A 26,869-nucleotide genomic window follows, 5' to 3' on the forward strand; every position below is an offset into this window, starting at 1 on the left:
TTTCCTCCAGGGCAGATTGGCAGAGGCCCTGGGAGGGGTGGGGGGAGGGTTTGCCTTCCTCTGCAGCATGGGGCACAGGTCACTTGCTGCAGGATTCTCTGCACCTTGAAGTCTTGAAACCGTGAGTTGAGGACTTCAATAGCTCAGACGTAGGTCAGAGGTTTGTTACAGCAGTGGGTGGGTGAGATTCTGTGGCCGGCGTTGTGCAGGAGGTCAGACTAGATGATCATAATGGTCCCTTAAAGTCTTAAAGTCTATGAAAAGGGCAACTAAAATGATTAGGGGTATGGAACAACTTCCATATGAGGAGGGATAAAAAAAGACTGGGACCGTTCAGTTTAGAAAAGAGATGACTAAGGGGGAATATCTTAGAGGTCTATAAAATCATGAATGGCATGGAGAAAGTGAATAGGGAAGTGTTATTTACCCCTTCACATAACACAAGAACCAAGGGAGGTCACCCAATGAAATGAATAGGCAGGTTTAAAACAAACAAAAGGAAGTACTTGTTCACACAATGCACAGTCAAACTGTCAAACTCATTGCCAGGAGCTTATATGAAAGACAGAAGTATAACTGGATTAAAAAAAGAATTACATATGTTCATGGAGGATAGGTCCATCAGTGGCTCTTAGCCAAGCTGTTCATGGATGCAACCCCATGGTCTGGGGATGACAGCAGATGGATCACTTGATAATTGCCCTGTTCTGTTCATTTACTTTGGAGCATCTAGTTCCGGCCACTGTCAGAAGAGAGGATACTGGGCTAGAGGGCTAGTAGTCTCACCCAGTATGTTCTTTCTTATATTATGTTCTTAGCAAATGGAATTTGCAAAACTTGCTATGGACTTAACACATCATTATATTTATTAAGAAACCACTTCACTGAATCTTAGGACTGGAAGGTCTTCTAGAATCGAGAGGTCTTCTAGTCCAGTCCCCAGAACTCAAGGCAGGATTAAGCATTACCTAGACCATCCCTGACAGGTGTTTGTTTAATCTGGTCTTCAAAATGTACAATGATGGAGATTTCACAACGTCCCTAGGCAATTTATTCCTGTGCTTGAACACCCTGAAAGTTAGGCAGTTTTTCCTAATGTTCAATTTAAACCTACCTTGCTGCATTTTAAGTCCATTGCTTCTTGCCCTAGCCTCAGATATTAAGGAGAACAATTTTTCTCCCTCCTCCTGGTAACAACATTTTACATACTTGAAAACTGTTATCATGTTCCCCCTCAGTCTTCCCTTCTTCAAACTAAACAAACCCAGTTTTTTCAATCTTCCCTCACAGATCATGTTTTCTAGACTTTTAATAATTTTTGTTGCTCTTCTCTGGACTTTCCCCAATTTGTCCACATCTTTCCTGAAATGTAGCCCCCAGAACTTGACATAATAATCAGTTGAGGCCTAATCAGAGTGGAATAGAGCGGAAGAATTACTTCTTGTGTTTTGCTTACAACACTCCTGCTAATGCAGAATGATACTCGCTTTTTTCTGCAACAGTGTTACACTGTTGACTCATATTTAGATTGTGATCCACTATGACCCCAGATCCTTTTCTGCAGTACTCCTTCCTAGGCAGTTGTTTCCTATTTTGTATGCGTGTAACTGATTGTTCATTCCTAATTGGAGTACATTGCACTTGTCCTTATTGAATTTCACCCTACCATTTATCCAGTTTGTCCAGATCATTTTGAATTTTAATCCTATCCTCCAAAGCACTACCAACCCCTCCCAGCTTGGTATCGTCTGCAAACTTTATAAGTGTACTGTCTATGCCATTATCAAAATCACTGATGAAGATATTGAACAGAACCAGACCCAGAACTGATCCCTACGGGATCCCACTTGATATGCCCTTCCAGCTTGACTGTGAGCCACTGATAACGACTCTTTGGGAATGGTTTTCCAACCAGTTATGCACCCACCTTATAGTAGCTCCATCTAGGTTGTATTTCCCTAGTTTATGAGAAGATCAAACAAGACAGTATCAAAAGCCTTACTAAAGTCAAGATATACCACACCTACCGCTTCCCCCCATCCACACGCCTTGTTAGCCTCTCAAAGAAAGCTATTAGGTTGGTTTGACATGATTTGTTCTTGACAAATCCATGCTGACTAGGTTCCATCTTCTAGGTTCCTTCAAATTGATTGCTTAATTATTTGCTCCTTTATCTTTCTGGGTATGGATTGGTCTGTAATTCCCCGGGTTGTCCTTATTTCCTTTTTATAGATGGGCACTATGTTTGCCCTTTTCCCATCCTCTGGAATCTGTCCTATATTCCATGACTTTTCAAAGATAATTGCTAATACTCAGCTATCTCCTTAGTCAGCTTCTTGAGTATTCTAGAATATATTTCATCAGGCTCTGGTGACTTGAAGACATCTAACTTGTCTAGTAATTTTTAACTTGTTCTTTCCCTATGTTAGCCTCTGATCTTGCTTAATTTTCACGGGCATTCATTAAGTTAGATGTCCAATTGCTACTAAACTTTTTGGTGAAAATTGAAACATGAAAGTCATTTAGCACTTCTACCAGTTCCATATTTTCTGTTATTGTCCCCCCCCCACACACACGTTGAATTAACAGACCTACCCTATCCTTGGTCTTCCTCTTGCTTCTAATGTATTTGTAGAATGTTCTCTTGTTACCCTTTATGTCTCTAGCTAATTTAAACTCATTTTGTGCCTTGACCTTTCTAATTTTGTCACCACTTGCTTGCGTTGTTTGTTTATATTCATCCTTTGTAATTTGATTTAGTTTCCACTTTTTGTAGGACTCTTGAGTTTCAGAGCATTGAGGATGTCCTGGTTAAGCCAGGGTGGTCTCTTGCCATACTTTCTATCTTTCCTACACAGTGGGATAGTTTGCTCTTGTGCTCTTAATAATGTCTCTTTGAAAATCTGCCAGCTCTCTTGAACTGTTTTTCCCCTTAGACTTGCTTCCCATGGTCTTACCTATCAACTCCCTGAGTTTGCTAAAGTCTGACTTCTTGAAATCTATTATCTTAATTGTGCTGTTTTCCCTCCTACCATCCCTTAGCTTTGTTACTTATATGTTAATTTCAGTTTAGCATGAGACAACTGCTTCAGCACACTATAAATGTGACTATAATCATAGTTAAAGAGTTACACTGTACTTGCTTTGCCAATAATAAATACTGTATAATTCTACAAGGTCAAATTAGTTGGAAAGAAATTATCCTGGCTACAGAGATGATATCTGCAACCTTCTGCAGCTTGAAAGATCATAGATACTTCCTGCCAATTTGGGCACTTAAGAAGCAGTAAGGCACTACATGCTATGCCCTTTTCCCTTTACATTCTGTAACTCAGTAATGTTTGTTTGTGTTTTACTAGACTTTATTAAAAAAAAAAGAGAGAGTTTTGCAAGAGGTTTACAACAGACACCATTACTTACCCATGGTGGATGCTGACATGTTTTCTGTATTATTTCTGAAACCTTGCTAAAAACAGATACTCGTACCATGAAGTTTATTTCTGAGTGTGTCCTGGAGTTTTACTCTCCCGGGGAAATAATATATTTTTTAGGAATCATATGACAAGACAATGGGTAGTTATAAGCATTGTAAGAAAAATAAATAAATAAAATGAAAAAATAAAAGTGACTATATCATTGTTGTCCGGGTACTATGGGACCAAATTTTGATACCCTTACACACAGTGAGTAGCACCTGATTCCTAGAGTAGTTCTATTGAAACCAATGGGATCACTTGTGGAGTAAGGTGCCACTCAGCCTGAGTAAAGATATCACAATCTAGCCTAGTGTGTGCAGTACACTCCCTACTTTGTGAACCAAGAGCTTTTCAAGTTGCCTATAAGGAAAGCATGGTATATGGAAAGCAAAATAGTGTCTGACGAAGGTGACTTTTAAAGCTTATATTTGATTTCTGTCCTGCTTTTTAATAATGTTAAAAAGAAGCATACATATACTCCATATTCACAATAATTATTTAGTAACTACTCTATGCACTGCTTAAGTTAACATATACGACACATTTACAATTAGTTAACATAGTTAATCATGCAGTTAAACATCTTCTAATGGTTATAAAACAACTACACTTCCACACTATCAGGAAAAAAAATTATGGTTTGAGCATCAGTAGGAAATACATGTGTGTCACCACTTCTGAAGGAATGTCATCAACATGTTTTCTTCATGGGGCAAAATACAACAAAGAAAGCCAAGTCACCTACGAGATTCAACATCACCTTCTACACAAGACCTAACATTAATTAGTCAATTTAGAAATCTATTCTACTTTAAAAGTGAGTAATACAGTGGGTAAAATAGTATGAAAAAACAAAACCAAATTTCAATTTAACAAGTACTGTACTCTCTTTATATATGAGTTTAAAGCTTGTATCTAAATGGTTATATTGTCAGTTTGAAAAGAGCATATTACATTTTAAAACTAAATTTAAATAAATAATTTGTGATATTGCTGTATAAAAACAGTAAGAAAAATGTGTGACTTCATATGGTCATAAAATGATGCATTAATTTTTCTAACTGCTCCATTTAAAAATAAATTCTAAAGTTATTTCTAAATCCCAAATCAACTCATAAGTCTAGCAAAATAGCTATGCAATCACATAAACACCACTATGCAATGATGTTCAGGTGTAGGTCCCAATTGTCCAATGTTATTTAAAAATTCTCCTTTAAACTTTGACACTCCCAAAATTTCCTTCCTTTGCTGGTGGAGTGGGAAGAGAGTACAGAGCAGTAAGTTTTACAGATTTGCCCCGTGGCAAAGCTCTAAAGTCAATTTACAGGCTCATTTTCTTCAACAGCTTTTAGCAAATGATTTCTTATTCTCTACCAATCTTCCTGTGTTGTAATGTTGACTTTAAATCTTCTAGATACAGACCTATATTATCAAAAAGGAGATTTGGGCCACAATAACCTTGTTTATACAAAAAACAAACAAAAAACTCCAAGCCCCACAGCTGCTGCTGAAAAGAGAGTCTTAACAACTGGTGAGGAACACAGAAATATAGTTTGGTCCATGGCTACACTTGCAGCTAATCATGCTCAGCATGATTTCACTAATAGTTAACTTCACTAATTAAAACCTTGATCAACTGTATCTGTTGCAGACACCCATTGTCAGTAACTGCCTTTGCACAGATACACAAGGCCTGAGGTGGAAGGCACCTTCCTCCTTTCTCCCCTGTCAATGGTCCAGGCACAAACACAGTACCCGTTAAAACCTCCATCCCTAAACCACTGCACACCAGCCAGGAGAAACGGCAGCGTGTACAGGAGAGCACTCTGCACTTCTGAGGTGGTCCTGTACTGTAAAGGCACAGCCTGATCCCCTATCTATGGTTCTCCCAGAATAACAAACTTCTACAAATCAGGAAGAGATTCATCTTCCAGACTGTTTCCTAAGTCTTTCAAAATATAAAGATTTAATTAGCTGTTAGTTCACAGGCTACTTTCACTACTTTGGCAATACTGAGTCAATTAAAATAAAGGTAATATTAACATTCTTACCCTGAACCCTCGATTCAATCTGTCCTTCATAATGCCAATAAATTCTTTATAACTCAGCTGGTCATCTCTGTCAACATCAAAGATCTTGAAGACTGTGTTCACCAAATGTGCTGAAAGCTTCAGGCCTGTAGCTACATACACAGCACGCTTGAATTCATCTATGTAAACAATACATCAAAAGAAAAAAGTAAAACACAGAAGTCATATTAGGTGTTTTAATTTCTGGATATATCATAAAAGCTTACATGATGTGATATAGCCTCTTCAGCATAAACTTTCCTAGTGAACCATATGTAATGAAATGCAAAAATGATGTTATTGCTAAGTTATGTTTGCACATTTAAGCAGTCAAAAGTAAGGATATATGCAAATTACAGTTGAATTTCTCAGCTCTGCCATACTGTCTTTAGTTACATGATTACAGATGATTTTATATATACTTGACTATTGAAAGTTGTATAGGAAAAAAAAATAGTCTCAGATTCTTCATTGGTGAAAACTGCTGCAGATTAATTGAAATCCATTAATTTACACCAGCAGAGAATTTAGTTCATAGATTGCAATTTACAAAATATATTATATTGAGTGTAATCACATAATTGGAAAGTGTATCATAACAGAGATCTGATGCACTATATTATTGTATTATATATAAGGCACCGTAGATTTAGGTGGCACTTCCTCTCCAAGTTCTTTCTTTGATCCACTGTCCAAAGACAAAAGCCCCATTGGTACACATGTTAGGTGGTGTACCCAAGTATGGAGATGAAAGATTGAGCCTGATCAGAAGCAGATACTTCTGAGTATATTTAGAAGCAATTTTTCAGTTGCTTATAACTTTATAATCCAATCAACTGTTCAAGTTTATGAAACATGCACCCCCTCACTAAGGGCTTTTTATGAGCCATTGCGCGCACCCCCCTCCCCATATCTTTGGGCAGAAGCCAAACATGGAAAACTGTATCCCATAGGCACTATGAGAAGGAACTGAGACACATGTGGAAACTGTTTGTCAGTTAAGGCGTACTTGTGGCACCTTAGAGACTAACAAATTTATTTGAGCATAAGCTTTCGTGAGCTACAGCTAACTTCATTGGATGCATTCAGTGGAAAATACAGTGGGGGGATTTATATACATAGAGAACATGAAACAATGGGTGTTACCATACACAGCGGGGTGGCGGAAAAAACTTTTTGTAATGATAATCAAGGTGGGCCATTTCCACCAGTTGACAATTAATTCCAATTCAGCAGTCTCTCGTTGGAGTCTGTTTTTGAAGTCCCTAATCACATCAGCCACACTATCAGAGGCTCGTTCACCTGCATATCTACCAATGTGATATGCCATCATGCGCCAGCAATGCCCTTCTGCCATGTACATTGGTCAAACTGGACAGTCTCTATGTAAAAGAATAAATGGACACAAATCAGACGTCAAGAATTATAACATTCAAAAACCAGTCGGAGAACACTTCAATCTCTCTGGTCACTCGATTACAAACCTAAAAGTGGCAATTCTTCAACAAAAAAACTTCAAAAACAGACTCCAACGAGAGACTGCTGAATTGGAATTAATTTGCAAACTGGATACAATTAATTTAGGCTTGAATAGAGACTGGGAGTGGATGGATCATTACACAAAGTAAAACTATTTCCCCTTGTTTATTCCCCCCCACCCCCCACGGTTCCTCAGACATTCTTGTCAACTGCTGGAAATGGCCCACCTTGATTATCACTACAAAAAGTTTTTCCCCCGCCCCGCTGTCCTGCTGGTAATAGCTCACCTTAAGTGATCACTCTCATTACAGTGTGTATGTTAACACCCGTTGTTTCATGTTCTCTATGTATATAAATCTCCCAACTATATTTTCCACTGAATGCATCCGATGAAGTGAGCTGTAGCTCACGAAAGCTTACGCTCAAACAAATTTGCTAGTCTCTAAGGTGCCACAAGTACTCCTTGTCTTTTTGCAAATACAGACTAACACGGCTGCTACTCTGAAACCTGTTTGAAAGTTGTAAGTATTGCAAATACAAGGCCAAATCTACACTTACGTATGTATTTCCTTTAACAAATGAAATGAGATTATAAAGATTATTTGAGGATAATATTAATGGAGGGCGGGTATAGAGGGGAGTTAATATATCTGTAAAATTGGGGGTCCTACCCTATTACTGGAGAATCGCTAATATAGTACCTATTTTTAAGAAAGGGGAAAAAGGCGAACCAGGAAACTATAAGCCCATTAGTTTGACCTCAACTGTATACAAGGGCCTGGAACAAATTTTGAAACAGAAAGTAGTTAAGGATATAGAAGCAAAAGGTAACTGGAATAAAATACAAGGTTTTATAAAAGATAGATCATGCTAGACCAATCTGAGCTCTTTCTTTGGGAAGATAACTGATCTTTTAGACAAAAGAAATGCAGTATATCTAATCTACTTGGATTTCAATAAGGCATCTGATGCAGTTTCACATGGGAAATTATTAAACTGGCGAAGATGTACATTAATATGAGAACTGAAAGGTGGATAAGGAACTGATGAAAGGGGAGACTCCAGCAGGACATGCTTAAAGGTGAACTGTCAGGCTGGAGGGAGGTCACTAGTGGAGTTTGTCAGGGATCGGTGTTGGGACCAATCTTATTTAACATTTTCATTCATGACCTTGGCACAGAAAGTTGGAGTGTACTAATAAAATTCTGAGAGGTACTGCCAGTACGGAGGAGAACTAGAATATTATACAAGAGCTGGATGACCTTGAAAGCTGGAGTAATAGAAATGGGATGAAATTTAATAGTGCGAAGTGCAAGGTCACATACTTAGGGACTAAAAACAAGCATTTTTGATAATATGCTGGGGACGTATCAGTTGGAAGTGACAGAGGAGGAGAAAGACCTGGATGTATTGATTGATCACAGGATGACTGTGAGCTGCCATTATGATGAAGCTGTGAAAAATCTTAATGCAATCCTAGGATGCATCAGGTGAGGTATTTCCAGTAGAGATGGGAAGTGTTATTGCATTATACAAGGCACTAGTGAGACCTCTGAAACACTGTGTGATGTTCTGGCCTCCTATGTTTAAGAAAGATGAATTCAAATTGGAACAGGTGCAGAGAAGGACTACTAGGATGATCAGAGGAATGGAAAACCTACTAATGAGAGGAGACACAAGGAGCTTGGCTTATTTAGCCAAACCAAACAAAGGCTGAAGGGAGATATGATTGCTCTCTATAAATATATCAAAGGATAAATCCCAGGGAGGGAGAGGAGTTATTTAAATTAAGTGCCAATGTTGACACAGGTACAAATGGATATAAGCTGGCCATCAACAAGCTGAGGCTTGAAATTAGATGAAGGTTTGTAACCATCAGAGGAGTGAAGTTCTGGAACAGTCTTCCAATGGGAGCAGTGGGGGCAAAAAACCTAACTGGCTTCAAGACTGAGCTTGAAAAATTTATGGAGGGGTTGGTATGATGAGATTGCCTACATTGGCATGCGGTCCATCTGTAACTGCTAATATCAAATACCCCCAATGGTCATAGATAGGGCAATAGATCGGGAGGGCTCTACTACAGAGAATTCTTTCCCAGGTGTCTATCTGGTGGGTCTTGCCAACATGCTCAGGGTCCAACTGATCGCCATATTTGGGGTCAAGAAGGAATTTTCCCCCAGGTCAGACTGGTAGAGACCCTGGGGTTTTTCTGCCTTCCTCTGAAGCATCGGGCACAGGTCACTTGCTGGTTTAAAGCAGAGTACATGGTGAATTCTCTGTAATTGGAAGTCTTTAAATCATGATTTGAGGATTTCAGTAAGTCAGACAGAGATTATGGATCTATTACAAGAGGTAGTTGGTGAAGTTATGTGGCCTATGATGTGCAGGAGATCAGAGCAGATGGTCACGATGGTCTCTTCTGGCCTTAAAGTCTATGAGTCTATGAGTTGTATGTATAATATCTTCTAAAATTACAACAGATCTCTAGGCACATGAATAAAACATGAATTAGCAAAATAAGGAAATAATCAGTATTAATCAAATTCAGCTAAATATTTTTCAATTTTTGAAGGAAAAAGAATGATTAAATTAGTTTGCACTGATGGCATCTGTTTAAATGACAATGTTCACCGAAAGTGGTGAAAAAGACAGCACTATCTTCTGATAAACAGCAGATGTATTTTTATTTTCAAATATCAAGTAAACTCTCAGTGATACAGTTATAGCCTATTTTCCTAGTAATATCCAGTTATGACGAAAAATTGTTAGGACAAGAGCAGGACTGCAAGTTGCACAAAAGATCTGTTTTTAATCACTTACTAACAAAAAAGTAATAATTCTCACCTTGTCCTATGGAACGATTTGCAAAATTATACATTTGCATTGCAATTGCAAAATCTTCTAGGTTGTTCAAAAACTGGAAAAATGATCTGAACTCATCAAATGTGATACCCTATTGAATAAAAGAACCATATTTGCATTAGTACTGTTAGAATAATCAATAGAAATGACAAGTGAATAAACACGTTAGAAGATTGCATATGGCTATTTCATTTAGGGACATATCCGACATCCACTACAATAAATGAGAATTTTGCAGCAGATGTCAATGAGAGCAAGACTTGTCCCGACATGAGTTCCTACAGATATAACACTTTTGCATGTTTGTCACAACTACAGGAAGTTAATTTTCACTGAAAAAACATTAACTTACAGTTAGGTTGTTTCACTGATTAACATAACCCTTAAACTAAGAAAATTATTATGATAAAGTAACCATTAACGTACTTTGATATAAATATTGGAATATCTTCACAGTTTAATATATACATCATGAATATAGATATATAAACAGAATGCAGTATTATTGTAGTCATGTTGGATATTAACCCAGGATATTAGAGATACAAGGTGAATGAGGTAATATATTGGACCAACTTCTGTTTGTGAGAGTGACAAGCGTTTGAGCTTACACAGAGCTCTTCTTCAGGTAAATAGTTACAGATACACTGAATGAGTTCATAAGTACATGTTGTGAGTCTGAGTTAAGTTCTTTCCTGTGAATTTTTACATATTCACATTTGTAGATACTTGAGCTTTCTTCAGCTGATACTCACAAGCTTATACTGGAGGGGCTCCTTCTGCTTTGCAATACAAGTTCTGAGTGTTAGCCAGGATTTGAGCATTGATTAATCTGCTGGGTGTGCAGTTTTTAAATGAGCACCAATGATTTTTCTTTTTCTTTTTTACTGGCTCTTCTGCTCCCTCTCTAGTTTTGGCTCCAAATCTATAGCCCTGATCACTAACTTCAAACCCCAGGCCCACTCCACAAGAGATCTCAAGTACTTGCTGCGTTTATTGACTCCCCTGATCTCAGCTTTTATGGAAGATTAAATCAGAACCAGTACTCCAGCCTCATGCTCATTGACCTTTCAGATGCCTTCCCTACTGTTGATCATGCTCTTCTCCTTGAGGTCTTGTCCTCTCTTCACTTCCATGATTGTCCTCTCCTAGTTCTCCTCTACCTCTCTAATCACTCCTTCAGTGTGTCCTTTGGAGAATTTTCCTCATCTGCCCTCCAGCTTTCTCTAGGGGCTCCACAGGGTTCTGTCCTTGCTCCCCTTCTCTTCTCCCTCTCCACCTTATCACTGGGTAATCTCAACTGCAAATACAAATTCTACTACCATCTCCATGCTGATGATTCACAGATGTACCTCTTTACTCCGGACCTGTGTGTGGCTGTGCAAACTAAAATCTTGGCCTGTTTCTCTAACATCTGTTCATGGATGTCTAGCTGTCAGTTCAAGCTCAATATGTCTAAAACAGATTTCTTAATCTTCCCTCCAAAACCCTCCCTGTTACCTCCTCTCTCAATCACTGTGGAAAAACCATTATCCTACCTGTCATTCAGGCCTGTAACTCTGTTTGACTCAGACCTCCCTCTAGGTCTTCAAATCCAGTCCATGTCTAAATCTTGCAAGTTCTTTCTGCATCACATCTCTACAATACAGCCTTTCCTATCCATCCACACAGCTAAAACTTATCCACACTTGCGTGATCGTGCATCTTGATTACTGCAACATCCTTTTCTCTAGCCTCAACAAACACAATCTTTTCCTACTCATTTCCATTCAGAATACTGAGACCATTTTCCTAGCCCATCACTTTGACTATGTTACCCCTCTCTTTGCATCCCTTCACTGGCTCAACCCTCTCTATTGCATCAAATGTAACTTTCTTGTCTTCACTTTCAAGGCCCTTATCCCCATACTATCCTATAAACTTTCATTTACTATTGAGCGGTCAGCTTCCACCTTCAGTCAGCCCATGATATCAGCCTCCATCACACATGTTTTAAATTTTCAAACAAGCACCTTCTTGCTTTATCCCATGCTGTTCCTTCCCATACACGTCTGCAAAGCTTTCTCATTATCTTCCTCTAAAATGCTCCTTAGCTGTGATGCCTACAAAACACTTGATGCCTGCTATGCCACTGCCTATCATGCTGAGCAATATTGTCACCCCGCTTTCCTTGTACAGGAACTCCTCACTTAAAGTCATCCTGGTTAATGTTGTTTCGTTGTTACATTGCTGACAATTAGGAATAGGCTCGTTTAAAGTTGTGCAATGCTCCCTTCTAATGTCATTTGGCAGCCGCCTGCTTTGTCCACTGCTTGCAGGAAGAGCAGCCCATTGCAGGTAGCTGGTGGGGGCTTGGAACCAGGGTGGACCGGCAGCCCCCCTATCAGCTCCCCACTCCCCTAAGGTCCCTGTGCAGCAGCTGCTCTGCAGGCTATCAATTGCCGGCAGTTCAGCTGTCCCTCCCACCACTGCCATGTGCTGCTCCTGCCCTCTGCCTTGGAGCTGCTCCTGGAAACTCCTGCTTGCTGTGTGGGGGGCAGGGGAAGATGAGGGGGGCTAATGTCAGGGTGTCGCCCTCCCCCCTGCTCCTGCACTCTGCTTACCCCATCTTCCATAGAGCAGGGGGGACACACTGACGGAGGGAGCTGCTGCCTTAGGCAGCAGCTGGGTTGGGTCTCAGCTTGCTGATCTAATTAACAAGGCACAGTACTTCTGACCCCACTCTTCATACTTAAAGGGGAAATGTGCATCTCTATCTCTCAAACACACACAGGGTGTGTGTCTCTGTCTGTCCTCCCTCCTCCACCTCAACCAAGCTTCACAATCATCATCACTGTGTACCAGTATTAAATTGTTTGTTTAAAACTTGTGCTGTGTGTGTGTGTGTGTGTGTGTGTGTGTATAATATAGCCTTTTGTGTGGTGAAAAAAATTTCCCTGGAACCTAACCCCCTCATTTACATTAAGTCTTATGGAGAAATTGGATCCGCTTAACATCATTTTGCTTAAAGTCACATTTTTCAGGAACATAACTACAACATTAAGTGAGGAGTTCCTGTACTCCCCTGTTTATCCATCTATGTCCATCTGTTTCTAGTCTTATACTTAAATTGTAAGCTCTGTGAGGCAAGGATCATCTTTTTGTTCTGTGTTTGTATAGTGCCTGGCACAATAGGGTCCTGGTCCATAACTACGGCTTCTAAATGCCATGGTAATACAAATAATAATAATTTGAGATGTCTTATAGGCAAGTCAAGGAGAGGAAAGGCCAGGGGAGCTGGGAAATGGTGTCAGTGGATGTTTTGTATATATTTCTTCTATTTGTATTTATAGAAGGATCAGGTTAACATGTCCTAGAAATACCTGAAAACAGTTTGACTTTATGAAAATCATCATATTTGCAACAATAGAGCTCACTCTGGCAGACCTTAGCAGGCCCACAAATAATAGAAAGTGCCTACCTACTTAGCTTAGCTTCTGGTGCAAGCCTTCATCTCTTTCTCACCCTCCTCTGGTTCCTTCTCTACAGATGGAGAGGGCATTTGAAACTGAAGGGGATGGAGTGTGAAACATCTCCTTAGCATGCCACAATGACCCTTCCTAAGAATAATGTCTTGGCTTTTGCCTAGCCAGGGGGAAGGACAGCTCAGTGGTTTGAGCACTGGCCTGCTAACCCCAGGTTTGTGAGCTCAATCCTTGAGGGGGGCATTTAGGGATCTAGGCCAAAAATTGGGAATTGGTCCTGCTTTGAGCAAAGTGTTGGACTAGATGACCTCCTGAGGTCCCTTCCTACCCTGATATTCTATGATGTAAATTATCATGTTGGATGGGTTCAGGACATCTATATATATGTGGGTGATTTTATCCACAGTGGGCAACAGTTTTACTTCCCCAGTTCTAGTCATGTTTTAGATTTACCTGGGAAAGCAGTTTATATCATCCTCTGGCCTTTACCAGCCCATTCTTGCAACACATTAAGCACAGACGGTCCCTTGCACATGAAAGCAATCCTAGTGAAACTGGCATTGGAATCAGGAAACTAGGTGCTATTCCTGGTTCTCTCTCAGACTTCCTGTGTACCTCCTGGACGAGTCACAAACTCGTAGTGTATTAGTTTTCAGCATGACTGTGGTCAGGCTAAATTCATTAAACATGCATACAGTACACTTTGTATTCAGATAGCCCCATCCATCCAGATACTCAAAGGATAATATTAATGTTGATGGTGAGATAAGAGGTCAAATCTCACTCCCTGACCCTCGTCAGGAATAAAGTAGCGAACCATTTAACAAACCAAAATCACAATGACAGGGTTGACAAAGGAGAAAGTGTTTTGACTTCTTTCCTAATTTTCTTACCCACAACAAATGAACAAACTCATCCACACATCCACTATGGCCAAAGCTCATAAAAAGACAAATCTGTACATCCCAAAACAATAGAGGATAAATTGCTGAGCTGAACCCTCTCTCCAACCACAGCTGTACATTACTGTTACACACGTTATGAGAACTGCTCAGAACTGCAATGATTTCTCTGACTCCTATAAATTTCCCAACTTGTGGCTGCAATGCTGCATTTTGCTTTTTTATTTTGGCTTCTGCAGTAGTCCAACCACTCCGCTGAATGGCTCAGTCTCACGAGGCAATATCATCTGAAAGTCACTGAGGTTTAAACACCCAAAGAGATCAACAGGAGAGTGGGTTTGTGTGGGGTGGGTGGGGTGGGGGAGGGTGAGAAAACCTGGATTTGTGCTGGAAATGGCCCAACTTGATTATCATACACATTGTAAGGAGAGTGATCACTTTAGATAAGCTATTAGCAGCAGGAGAGTGGGGTGGGAGGAGGTACTTTTTCATGCTTTGTGTGTATATAAAAAGATCTTCTACACTTTCCACAGTATGCATCCGATGAAGTGAGCTGTAGCTCACGAAAGCTTATGCTCAAATAAATTGGTTAGTCTCCAAGGTGCCACAAGTACTCCTTTTCTTTTTGCGAATACAGACTAACACAGCTGTTACTCTGAAAAGAGATCACAGAGACTTTCAAATGGATTAAGCCCCAATAGTAAAATGCAATAAAATTACAATCTGGCTACTGTGCAACCTCACTGAGAATTATTTTTCAGGTCTTCTGCTATACTGAAGTTGGATTTTGTTTGGTTTTAAATGAAAGAAAAGATAACTGTATTTGTCAAGTCAAATCATGAATTAAAATATCACTGAACTTTGCATAACATGCTTCTGAGTTATTAGTAGCTAGAATTAATTATAAATATGTACAATTATGATAGATTTGATCTTCACTGCAACTAAAAATGCCCATGAGTGGACTGAGAACATTTGAAGTGAAGTTTATGCTGATTTAGAAACTCTGGAATTTCTCATGAAGTTCTGGCTAAAATTGTGGAGCCTGGAACTGATTTGCTATAGCGAGCTCAAACTAGTGGAGGTGAATGACTAACCTGCCCTTCCCATATTGCTAAATGGGAGGGAGCCCTGTCTAAATGAGGATGTCCTGGTATGGAAAAGGTTAAGAGAACCATTGGTCTATGCACAGTACATTTTGCAGCTTCAACCTTCTGAGCTGCCATGAAAACTGTTGCCTTGTAGGAGTTGATATTCAGGGTAAAGTGGTTTATGTGATTTGACTGAAGAAGGCACTCACCATCATCCCAGTGTACTCCCCACAACCTTGAATGTAGAGGGATTTTATCTGGCCATTGGGAATAAAAGGAGTTGTGGCCAAAGAAGGGGGAAAGAGGGGAGGGGAGGAAAAATATCACCTGAGTCAGAAGGAGACGAAAAGGACTCAGGTGACCCTCTGGACCATGCACATTTGAGGGTGGGAGGGTATTTATATTCTGTTCTCTCTTAGCAAAGCCCTCTTTCATGTCATAGCAGCAGCACCTACCCTCCCATCTATGGGATCAGAGTATACCAGGTATTATGGTCCACTGTGGACATTGCTCTAGTCACCTTTTTTGGAGCTGGGAAGGAATTTTCCTCTCACTGACAGACTGGCCAAGGTGGGGTGGATTTTCTCATCTTTCCCACAGCAGGTCAGGGACCTGGCAGGGTAGGTAAGGAGGTATGGTTCAAGCTGTCACAACTTAACAGGTGACGGGTGCCCAGTGCAAGTACTCATTCTGTAGGAGGTCTGGTTCTCTGAAAACTCCATTTCCAAATCCAGTTTAAGGGAAGGCATCCACAAGGAAGCTGAGAAAGGGGTTCCTGCATGTGGCACAGATGGGAGACAACCCCTTTTCCCCAGTCCCTTAACCCGCTTATGGAAGGGAAGGTCCCAGCAATGGGCTGGGACCAGGGAGGGCTAACAACAGATCTCCCCAAATGTAAGTGGAAATGATTAAGAAAGGAATGATGACATGCACTGTGAGGGTTATTATGGGTAGTTCCCAGATGAGTTAATACAGTTGTGGTGTATTTAAACTGCATCTCTCACATCTTGTCATTCTCCCTGTGTGGTCAGGATCATGTAAAGTGCATGTACTCCACAATTTTTGCATTAATGCCGATAAAAATAAATAGTGTGATCTCTGCACAATACAACTTTCACTGAAATCAACTGCAGTTCCAGATGCTCAGTATCTCTCAAGAGCAGGCCCACAATATTTGCTACAACAGCTCACCTTAAAGCTGGAAGAGGGGAAGGAGAAAGAGAGAGAGACAAAGGAAAAAATTAAACTAAACTAAAAAAAGGGAGGGGTCCTGTACATACAGAGTTGGATATCTTTTTCCGTTTCTAAAATAATTTTTTTGTAAAACTGACCATCTATAAAAGAGTAATAATCTAATTCTGCATATATTTTGACATGTGAAATGATCTAAATGGATTTCCCAGGTTCCTATTTAGTTTCCAGGTAAAAGTGAAGGCAAACATTTTCAATTCACTGGGCAGATTGTATTTTTAGCAAACAAAGTGGATTGTGACATGAATGTGGCACTTAAAAAGACGAACTTCCTTTAACTGCTGCTATTTGTAGTGTAATTAAAATGCCAGTCTAAATGACTCAGTATTTGGCACTAGTTAGCAAAAGTAGAACATCTTGTGAGCAGGCAGCATGCCAGCCAAATGTGTCAACATGAGTGCAGTCAGCGAAAAGATCATCACATTGTCTTATGGGCTTCTGCATATAGAAAGTCACAAAAAGACTAACCGTGTGAATATAGCAGCGTAACAGTCTGGAGCCATTTCTTTGAAAACTGAGTTCTTCGTTTTGCTTTACTGTTGGAGAATTTTATAATAATCAAACATTCTGTTTTTGCAATAGTGAAGACCTAATATTATAATGCTAAATAAGACATCAGGTCATAAAGGTTAAAATTTTTTAAAGGACCTAATGACTTAGACGCCTAAGGCCCATTTTCGAAAGTCTGCAGAATATCTATGAGCCCTATTCTAAGGAGTTACTTTAGCTGCAGTCACGAGTGCATATTTTCAGAATCACTAGTATGTAACTGTAGAAAACTGAGATGTAGCCCAGCATATTGTTTTTAGAATTATGGGAATTATATGAAGGGACAGGGAAGACCTAGAACTAACATGTGAGTAAGTTCTCATTTGGATGATAGAGTTTACTAGCCAGAAAAGAAAACTTATCGGGGACATGTGGGCTGACAAGGTAGTTTCCCGGGCTCATGGTTCTGTTACAGAGCACAGCCAAGAGAAGGAAGGGAACCTACTGAGTTAAAGACTTTTCCCACCCAAAACTGACATTCGAGAAGTGAGATACTGAACTTCAAAGAGTATTTCTTATGTATAAATCAATACAAATACAGATCTTTTCTTTTAAACTAAACTATCACCTTATACAGTTATATACATGTGTATCTCTATATCCATGATTGTGTGCCATTATTTTCCACTACCTTTGTGCTATATATATTATTGTGGCTATTAAAAATAAAATAAAGAATTTTAACAACAAACTTCTGTTTTTCCAAACAAGTCTTCACCCATATACATAAGGTTTGACTTCAACAACAAAATACATCTGGCTGCCACACAGCAGAAAAAACAATAACATATTGAAGCAAAATCCATTTCTATTGCATTGCAAGGGCTTTCAAATAGTGGCTCATATTTGGAACGGGGCCCACAAAGGACTAGTTTGTACCCCGAGAAAGGGGCAGTGAGTAGCTGCATTGCCCTGGAAGCAGACCAGAGAATAAACTGTTTCTTGGAAAGTAAGAATTTCTTCTCTGCTCCCCCTTGATCTAGAGAGTGAATTTCTTCACCCCTTTTTATCAAGCAGATTGCTCCTCCTGTGCCATGTACCAAGTCAGCTACTCTGGCTGGCAAGCGGGTGAGTGTGCAGAGCAAGGGCTCCTCATGCTTTCCACCCGAGGGAATAAGAGTGAGAGTGGGAAGAGTAACAGGTGAGTAACCTTACTTCCTTGTACAGCTGAGTATGGGTTGTGACATCTCACCCAGAGCATTGCTGTGTCTCACATAAACTATAATAACATTCATTTTTGTGTGCTTACCTGTTATAAATATAACTTGTTTTACATTCAGCATTTTGTGTTAACTTTAATTTTTAAATGCCCTAGCTATTTTATGATATTTTAATGGTTTGTTTTTTCACACTAACAAATTAAGGTAATTCCCAAAGCATACTTACTGCTTTTAGTTCCACAAGCGGAACTGTCAATACTATCAAAATGTATAGCCATTTTAAACAAAGTCAGACTGTTTGCAAGGACATATTAACCTGATCCTTCTATAAACACAAGTAGAAGAAATATATCCAAAACATCCCATGCTCTAAGGGGTACTTGTAACACAAGCTCTATTGATTTGCACTGATGCATTCAGCTACCATTAGATTTTTCTATTGCTCAGATACACTACTGACAACACATTTGTTGCTAAATAATGAAGGATTAACTACCTAATGTTCTTTATTGTTCTTAGTTCACAAATTCTTTGAAAATATCTCTTCAGCCACTGATAAGAAACACTCACTCATCAATGGCTATCTACAAATGACCCACTATTAAGACTATTATAGAACTAGATAAAGAGTGTCAATATTGTTTTTGAAAAGGTCAGATGGTAGCAGAGAGAAAAAGTCAGAAAAAATGTGATTTTTCACTAAAGCTGAAAATCCTCAATATTAGGAAATTTCATTTCCTTACAGCACTAGCATATTGTTGTTTAAACTGAAGGTTTAATATAGTCTTAAGCCACTGTCTTTAAACACCTCAAAAATAATTACTAGATAATTCCCCCGTCATGGTTCCTTGTTATTTAACTCTACACATTTAACAAATTAAATACTGTGTCATTCAGTATGGATTTTGTAAAACAGAAGATGCAAAGTAGATCATCAAAGATACTTAAGGTGAAATCTTGGTGCCACTGAAGTCAATGACAAAACTCCCATTGACTTCAATGGAAGTAGGCCCTGGTCTACACTGGTGGGGTTGACCTAAGATATGCAACTTCAGCTACGCGAATAGCATAGCTGAAGTTGGTGTATCTTAGGTCGACTTACCTGGCTGTGAGGTCGGCGGTGCGTCAACCGCTTCTGCCTCTTGCAAGCTGGAGTTCCGGAGTTGACGGGGAGTGCGTTCGGGGATCGATTTATTGCATCTCGATGAGACGCGATAAATCATCCCCGATAGATCGATCACTACCCGCCGATCTGGTGGGTAGTGAAATCCTGCCCTAGGGTTCATCCTTAGGATTTTGGGGTTTTATCTGCTGCGCATCACTGTAGTATCTGAGCACCTACCTTTTCTTCAGGGATCCTGCAACGTACATTTTCCAGGTAACTTGATGTATTTTCCACATTTGTATATCTCAAAAGAATATGAGCAAAGTCTTCCTCACTGATGGTATTCATCCCATTAGAATAGGAAAGGAATTCTATTTCTAGAACTTCGGTTTGTAGGTTATCCATAAATCTAAAGCACAAATATAATACATATGGAACAAAAAGTACTTTGCACTTCTACAACTCCTTTCATCCAAAGATCTCAAAGCACTTCACAAACTCAGTAATTAAACCTAACAAAACCCCTTTTTAGGCAGATAAGGGATAACCATATAAAAAGTAAGCACCGGTAGTACTGGTGAAGAAGCAGAAGCCAAACTTTCCACTTGTTTGAATCTGGCAGAAACATATTTTTTTCTTAATTTGATCAATGGTGCAATTTTTTGTGGCACAACTATACTTAGTAATGTTCTTTTAAGTGCCACCATTAGAATCAGTTTTCACCTACACTCATAATAGGTAATACAGTAATTATGGTACCTGTTGCAACAATTTGGGGAATCTGTCTGTACAATTTATTAATTCCCTCTGAGACTGTGAACTCTGAGTATGTATCTTTACCAGACTACAGGCTCCATTCGGAATATGGAGTTCTTCATCACCTTCATTGTTGTCCTGCTACCTCCATGCTGGACTGAAATTCCAACAAGGTAGTGGTACAGGGCTGACAACTGAAGGCTGTTAAATCTGGATGGTCAGCCACTAAAATTTAATTGCTCCAGAGACAAAACTGGATCCCTACCAGGAGAAATAGTTTATCAGGGGAGAGGTCACCAAACAATGAAGTCACCCAGCAAGGGTCTTGGATCAACTGTGGAGGCTGATTCAGGAATCACCTGACAGAAGGACTGGCAAGTTGTAACAGGCGGGACATAATCTATTTGCTCTCTGTCTCTCTGGCCATTTTTCACCATCTTAAAGATGTGGTAAACTGCTGTAAGGAGCTCATGAGGCAGGAGGAATGGGGACCCTGCTTCTCTGAACACAGATGGTCCCCCAAGGAAAGGGTGAGCTAGAGTGAGAGGAAATGAGTGTAAGTTTTATTATTTCTTGTCTGATTAAATAAAGAACATTAATGTGTTAGAACGTGCGCAAAGTCTGCCTGTCTGTGTTATATGCTATACTTACTCCATGTTTCCAGAGAGAATTAAACTGTAACCCTGAAGGCTCACACCCTTGGTGGGATTCTGGAGCCCATGTGTGTCAGGCACAGGCGCTGACTTCTGTTTTTGCTGGTGGGTGCCTTCGGCCTTCTGGTTTCACTGTGCGCCATGCACATGCTCTTGCCACCTACTGGTGCCTTGTGGGTGCTGAGAACCCCTCTTTTTTTTTTTGGTGGGTGTTTGAGCCCTGCAGCCCACATGGAGTCAGTGCCTATGCCATGTGTTTAAGCTACTGGAGTATCTTGGGGGTCAGTACTGCACCTGGGGGCTAGGCAGGTGGACTGAGGGTCTCTATTTCCATCAAACAGTAACAGACAGAGTCAATGTTCAGGAAATGTACCAGAGACACCAAGAGAAGCAACAGTCCTTCAGCCCGCTAAGACCCAGGGAAGCTTAAAATATCCAGGTATCCAGATGGTTGGATTCCCTCACAGCAATCTAGTTCCTGAGAGGTCATAAGGGGGCAGGCAACTGGATCTGTGAAAACCTGCATGGTATCTTTTGGCAATTTTTTACTTTTAAATGATAACCACTGTATGTCCCTAGCAGAAGAGATAGATGTGAAGACAAAATCTCTGACCCAAAGAGGTTACGATCTAAACAGAAAATGTAACAAGCAGGAAGAGGGGAAGGGGAAAAGAAACTTAAGGGCTGCATCTCCTGCAGCCCAGTACAGCTGAGTACATGAGTACACAGGAGTGGGCATTAATTCAGTATTGGGTAGGGGCAAGAATACCACCTGCTGCAGTGGTTCTCAAAGCCGGTCCGCCACTTGCTCAGGGAAAGCCCCTGGCAGGCTGGACCGGTTTGTTTACCTGCCGCGTCCGCAGGTTCGGTGATCGCGGCTCCCACTGGCCGCAGTTCACCGCTCCAGGCCAATGGGGGCTGCGGGAAGTGGCACGGGCCAAGGGATGTGCTGGCTGTCCTTCCCGCAGCCCCCATTGGCCTGGTGTGGCGAATTGTGGCCAGTGGGAGCCGCGATTGGCCGAACCTGTGGCCGCAGCAGGTAAACAAACCGATCCGGCGCGCCAGAGGCTTTCCCTGAACAAGCGGCAGACTGGCTTTGAGAACCACTGACCTACTGGACCACAAACACTACTTTCTATAGTGCAGCATTTCTTTGAGTCAACATACATAACTAATGACCTCCTCTAATTGATTAGCTTACAAAATCTGATGATAATAGAGGAATGTTTATTTGGCCTTTATTAAAACCAAACCAAAACAACCTAACAAATTTTGAATTCTGTGTATTGTCTTAAAACTTTCTTCATCCTTGTTTTAAACCTTTTTAGCAGAAAAGATAAAGCTAAAGAAATGTCTGATACAAAAAGATGCTTATAAAGAAAGAGTTACCTTCTTTAACTAGATATATTATGTATATATTATTTACTAACATATACGGAGGTCTTTGTTTATATAGAAAGTATAAAATCAAAGCTCACCTATAAAAATCATCAAAGTTTAGCTCAGCCTTTCCCTTCTTGCCAAAAAAATGCACAAGCAGTGTAGTATCAGATAGCAAACTTGAGATGTCATCTGCACGCTTAAAAACCATTAGAATAAGACAATTAGTTAAGGCTCTAATTGCTTTAAAAAAACTTTATCAAAGAAATCATTTTATAGTCAGGAGAAATACATTATGCAGCAAATACTTAAGATATGAATTCGTGCATCCTATGTTTGTAATGTTAGAAAGGTAATTATAGTATTCAAATCAGTGAAGTTATTTTAGTTATCACACACTTTCCATATGAAACATTCACTTGTTAATTGCAATTAGTACAACAACACACAAATCCCCCCGCCCCCCAATGAGTTAGTGGAAAATATCATGAGGAAAAAGCCATGAAAAATAAAACCAGAAATTTTAGGGGAAAATGGACTAGAAAGTAAGGTAGGACCAAGGATTTTTATTTATATTTATTTATGTGAAGAAATATATATATATAAAATTAGTTTTCTCAAGCTGCACTTTCCGTAGATACAATTTTGCAATTACATGAAAATAAAGCATTGCTATGAGTGTGTGTTTTCAAACCATCTCTAATGGTGTACTTTATACTGGAGCCACTGGGAGCAGGATTAGCCTATAGTGTGAGGTCTCAATAGCAGACAGCAACGTTATAATATGCAAATGATATATATGGTCATAATTGCCTCATGATACAAAAGAGTCATCTTGTGAGTCATAGGAATGAGGGAATAGTGAAGATAACTAGACTACCTCTCATATTATTAAATGACATGTCATTGATATAGTAAGAGAGAACCCCCATTAGAATTTGGAGATTATGTATCATTCCACATTTTTGATATAACTAGTATTTGTTGCATTTACCTGTGTATGTATGTGTTCATTTTTCTCTTTCATAAAGACCCTCTTGTTATAATGAAAGACTATTTTAAGAACTGGATATAACGATTCAGTAGAATGAGGCCCTGATCCTTCAACGTATTCAACATGGGCAGTGTTTCCTTGAAATCACTGGGGCTCTGCATGAGATCTGCCAGCAGAACACAGCTTCCAGGATCAGGGCATAAGAGATTTTTTTGAAACCTTGGTCACTATCTGATTAATGAAGAAGTTAAATGATTTATAAAAAATTTAGAAACAACCCTCAAATGAAGCAATCAGGCCACACATTTTGAGTGATATTGCTTTAGTTCTATCCCAAATTATTGGACTTGATACAGGACTTTATGAAAATCTCCAGAGAAAAACTTCAGATAAATAAATTCCCTTTCTCCAGAAACAAGTGTCCTCAAAAGATACCTATTCTTAGAAATAACACATCCCCAGTAAAGGATGTTCAGAGTAGTAATTTGTGAGAATGTTGCTATTGACTTCTTTGGGAGCAGCACTGAGCCAAATGTCTGAACAAGATTTTGAAAGTGTAAAATGATAAATAGCACTACACTTAGAAACAGGAAAGCTGATTATGTGTACAAAGACTCTTACCTTGAAATGCACATATATGCCCTGATAAATTCCAGTAAAGACAAATACCAGATGCCCCCTTTATTTTTATGAAATGCATGTAATAATAGCTATAGAGGCAGAGTATAACCAATCTGTTGAAATAAACCAAGGCATGGAGATTAGGAAATCAGTCAGATTTTCTGGATAAATAACAAGAAAAATGAAGGGAAGCAAGTGAATATGCCATGTCACAATGGCTACTTAGTTAGAAAAAGTTTAAATACTAGACTACATTTTTTTAAAGAAGTTATCAGCAATAACTATCAAATGGAAACGTAAGGGGTGCTCCCTATCCTATCTGAGGGAATGAGAAGAGAAGAGGTTGGATATGATGATAATCAATGGAGCTATTATTTAAGAAGTCCTAAATATGCATTAAGTCTTGAGAGATCAGTGAGGAAAGAGATTCAGCTGCTTTTCTTATGTAAAACGCACACAGTGATTTGGAAACACCAAGAGAAAGTAAAGATGTAGGAATTAAAATATTGCCAATTATGAATATAGGGCCCAGTCTGATTGGATTTGACAGTGAAAGAAAAATTTATTTACCAAAGGATGGCAATGATGTGAAAATCATAAGTATTTCAGAGTTGGTTTACTAAAACTTCTGCAGCAGAAGCTGATCCGTATTTGGCATAAACTGGCATAGGTCTAATGAAGCTAAGACTTGGCCCTAAAACTACACATTCTAAGAATAACCTACGAGTCAGCATTACTGACACTATTCAGATATGTGAATCTTGGTTCATTATCAAGAGATGAATTGCAATAGCAAAATAACATTAAAATACATTTACTCAGCTGCATGGTGTATTGATAACAAAAATGATTTAATATCCATTGTCCAAATCCTTTAGGACATACTGTATTCACGTTTGAACGTTTTCAAAATTTACCTATTTTATTGTGAAAATTAACATTTCATATGTACTAGTAGTACTTATTAATCACTGAAGAGAAGATACTGAAGAACAAAAAAAGGAAGAAAAAGTAGTAACAACAAAAAACCCTTTCTTTTCATCGTACAAGAACTAAAGGAATAGGAGAGATACCTTTAGTAGTTTAATAAAGTCTGTTTAGGATTATCAAGTTTATATTTCACAAACTCTAACTATTCTTCTCTTTATTCCTGTATTCTTCTCCAGGGAGAAATATGATGGCATAATATATATCTGTAGAAAGACATTTTATATCCTTCAATTAAGATAGCTCTACTCCTGAAATGAACTGATTAACTGGAGAATAATAATCACCGACTATTTGTCCTTTAATTCTCTGTTGTCCTCCACTACAGGGCATAGTGCACTGAAATAGAGATACCTTGATTTTCTACATCTTTTAAACTATTAAGCTTCTAAGTACATTCAAGCAGTTTCCCTCAAGCACTCTGAACATATATCAGACAGTAAGTTAGTCTTTCATCCTGTAAATTTTTTTAATAACCTTGTTAGATTCAGGTTGCATTCATCCATGTCTAAAGAACTGTGAGTACTAGCCTATTAGTTAAAAAGCAAAAAAACAAAAACAAAAAAACTAGAAGTCTTTCTACCATTTCCACTTGGTCAGTCTCACTGAATGAAAAAAAACAAACAAAAAAAATCCCTCAATATGCTTTTACACAGCTCTTCAATAATTTTGCACCCATGGACAAAGTCATGTTAGTCCTCTGTACCTTCATTTCCCCATCCTTAAAATGGGGATAATTATATGTATTCATCTTGTAAAGAGACTTCAGATCCTTGAATGAAAGGCAGTATGGCCTTCTATGATGAGATAACTGGCTCTGTGGATATGGGGAAAGTGGTAAATGTGATATATCTTGACTTTAGCAAAGCTTTTAATACAGTATTCTTGCCAGCAAGTTAAAAAAGTATGAATTAGATGAATGGACGATACGGTGGATAGAAAGCTGGCTAGATGGTCGGGCTCAACGGGTAGTGATCAACGGCTCAATATCTAGTTGGTGGCCGGTATCAAGCAGAGTGCCCCAACGTAGGTCCTGGGGCCGGTTTTGTTCAACATCTTCATTAATGATCTGGATCGGGGGTGGGCAAACTATGGCCCATGAGCCACATCCAGCTCACCAGCCAATTTAATGTGGCCCTCGAGCTCCCGCTGGGGAGCGGGCTCTGGGGCTTCCACCGCTCCCACACTCCAGCCGGAAGCAGTGGCATGTCCCTCCTCCGACTCCTATGTTTAGGGGCAGCCAGGGGGCTCCACATGCTGGTGCTGCCCCCACAGCTCCCATTGGCCAGGAACTGCGGCCAATGAGAGATGCAGGAGCGGCGCCTGCAGACGGGGCAGCACACAGAGTTGCCTGGCCACGCCTCCACGCAGAAGCCAGAGCGGGACATGCTGCTGCTTCTGGGAGCTGCTTGAGGTAAGTGCTGCCCAGAGCCTGCATCGCTGACCCCGTCCTGTGCCCATATCCCTTGCCCCATCCCTGATCCCCCTCCTGCCCTCTGAACCCCTCAGTTCCAGCCTGGAGCACCCTCCTACACCCCAAATTCCTCATCCCCAGACCCACCCCAGAGCCCGCACCTCCAGCCAGAGCCCTCACCTCCCCTCCTGCAGCCAACCCCCCTGCCCCAATCCGGAGCCTCTTCCCACACCCTGAACTCCTCTTTTCTGGCCTCACCCCAGAGCCTGCACCCCCAGCAAGAGCCTTCACCCCCTCCTGAACCCCAACCCCAATTTTGTGAGCATTCATGGCCCACCATACAATTTCCATACCCAGATGTGGCCCTGGGACCAAAAAGTTTGCCTACCCCATATCTGGATGATGGGATGGATTGCACCCTCAGCAAGTTTGCGGATGACACTAAGCTGGGGGGAGAAGTAGATATTCTGTTAGGTAGTGATAGGGTCCAGAGCGACCGAGACAAATTGGAGGATTGGGCCAAAAGAAATCTGATGAGGTTCATCAAGGACAAGTGCAGAGTCCTGCACTTAGGATGGAAGAATCCCATGCACTGCTAAAGGCTAGGGACCGACTGGCTAAGTGGCAGTTCTGCAGAAAAGAACCTGGGGATCAGG

The 26,869-nt window shown here is 40.0% G+C and overlaps 1 protein-coding gene across 1 annotated transcript in view; it reads right to left on the reverse strand.

The window, feature by feature from the left end:
- The window catches only part of MICU3 (mitochondrial calcium uptake 3), a 149,293-nt gene that overhangs the window by 8,850 nt on the left and 113,574 nt on the right, over positions 1 to 26,869 (reverse strand). The window contains exons 10-13 of the mRNA XM_077814568.1: positions 22,296 to 22,396; positions 19,646 to 19,817; positions 9,869 to 9,977; positions 5,528 to 5,685 (exon numbers count right to left, since the gene is read on the reverse strand). Of these exons, the coding sequence (XP_077670694.1) occupies positions 5,528 to 5,685; positions 9,869 to 9,977; positions 19,646 to 19,817; positions 22,296 to 22,396 (540 nt within the window). The remainder of the gene's footprint in view (positions 1 to 5,527; positions 5,686 to 9,868; positions 9,978 to 19,645; positions 19,818 to 22,295; positions 22,397 to 26,869) is intronic.

The sequence above is a fragment of the Eretmochelys imbricata genome, chromosome 4 (genome assembly GCF_965152235.1).
Source record: "Eretmochelys imbricata isolate rEreImb1 chromosome 4, rEreImb1.hap1, whole genome shotgun sequence".
In the NCBI taxonomy this organism is placed as follows: domain Eukaryota; kingdom Metazoa; phylum Chordata; order Testudines; family Cheloniidae; genus Eretmochelys; species Eretmochelys imbricata.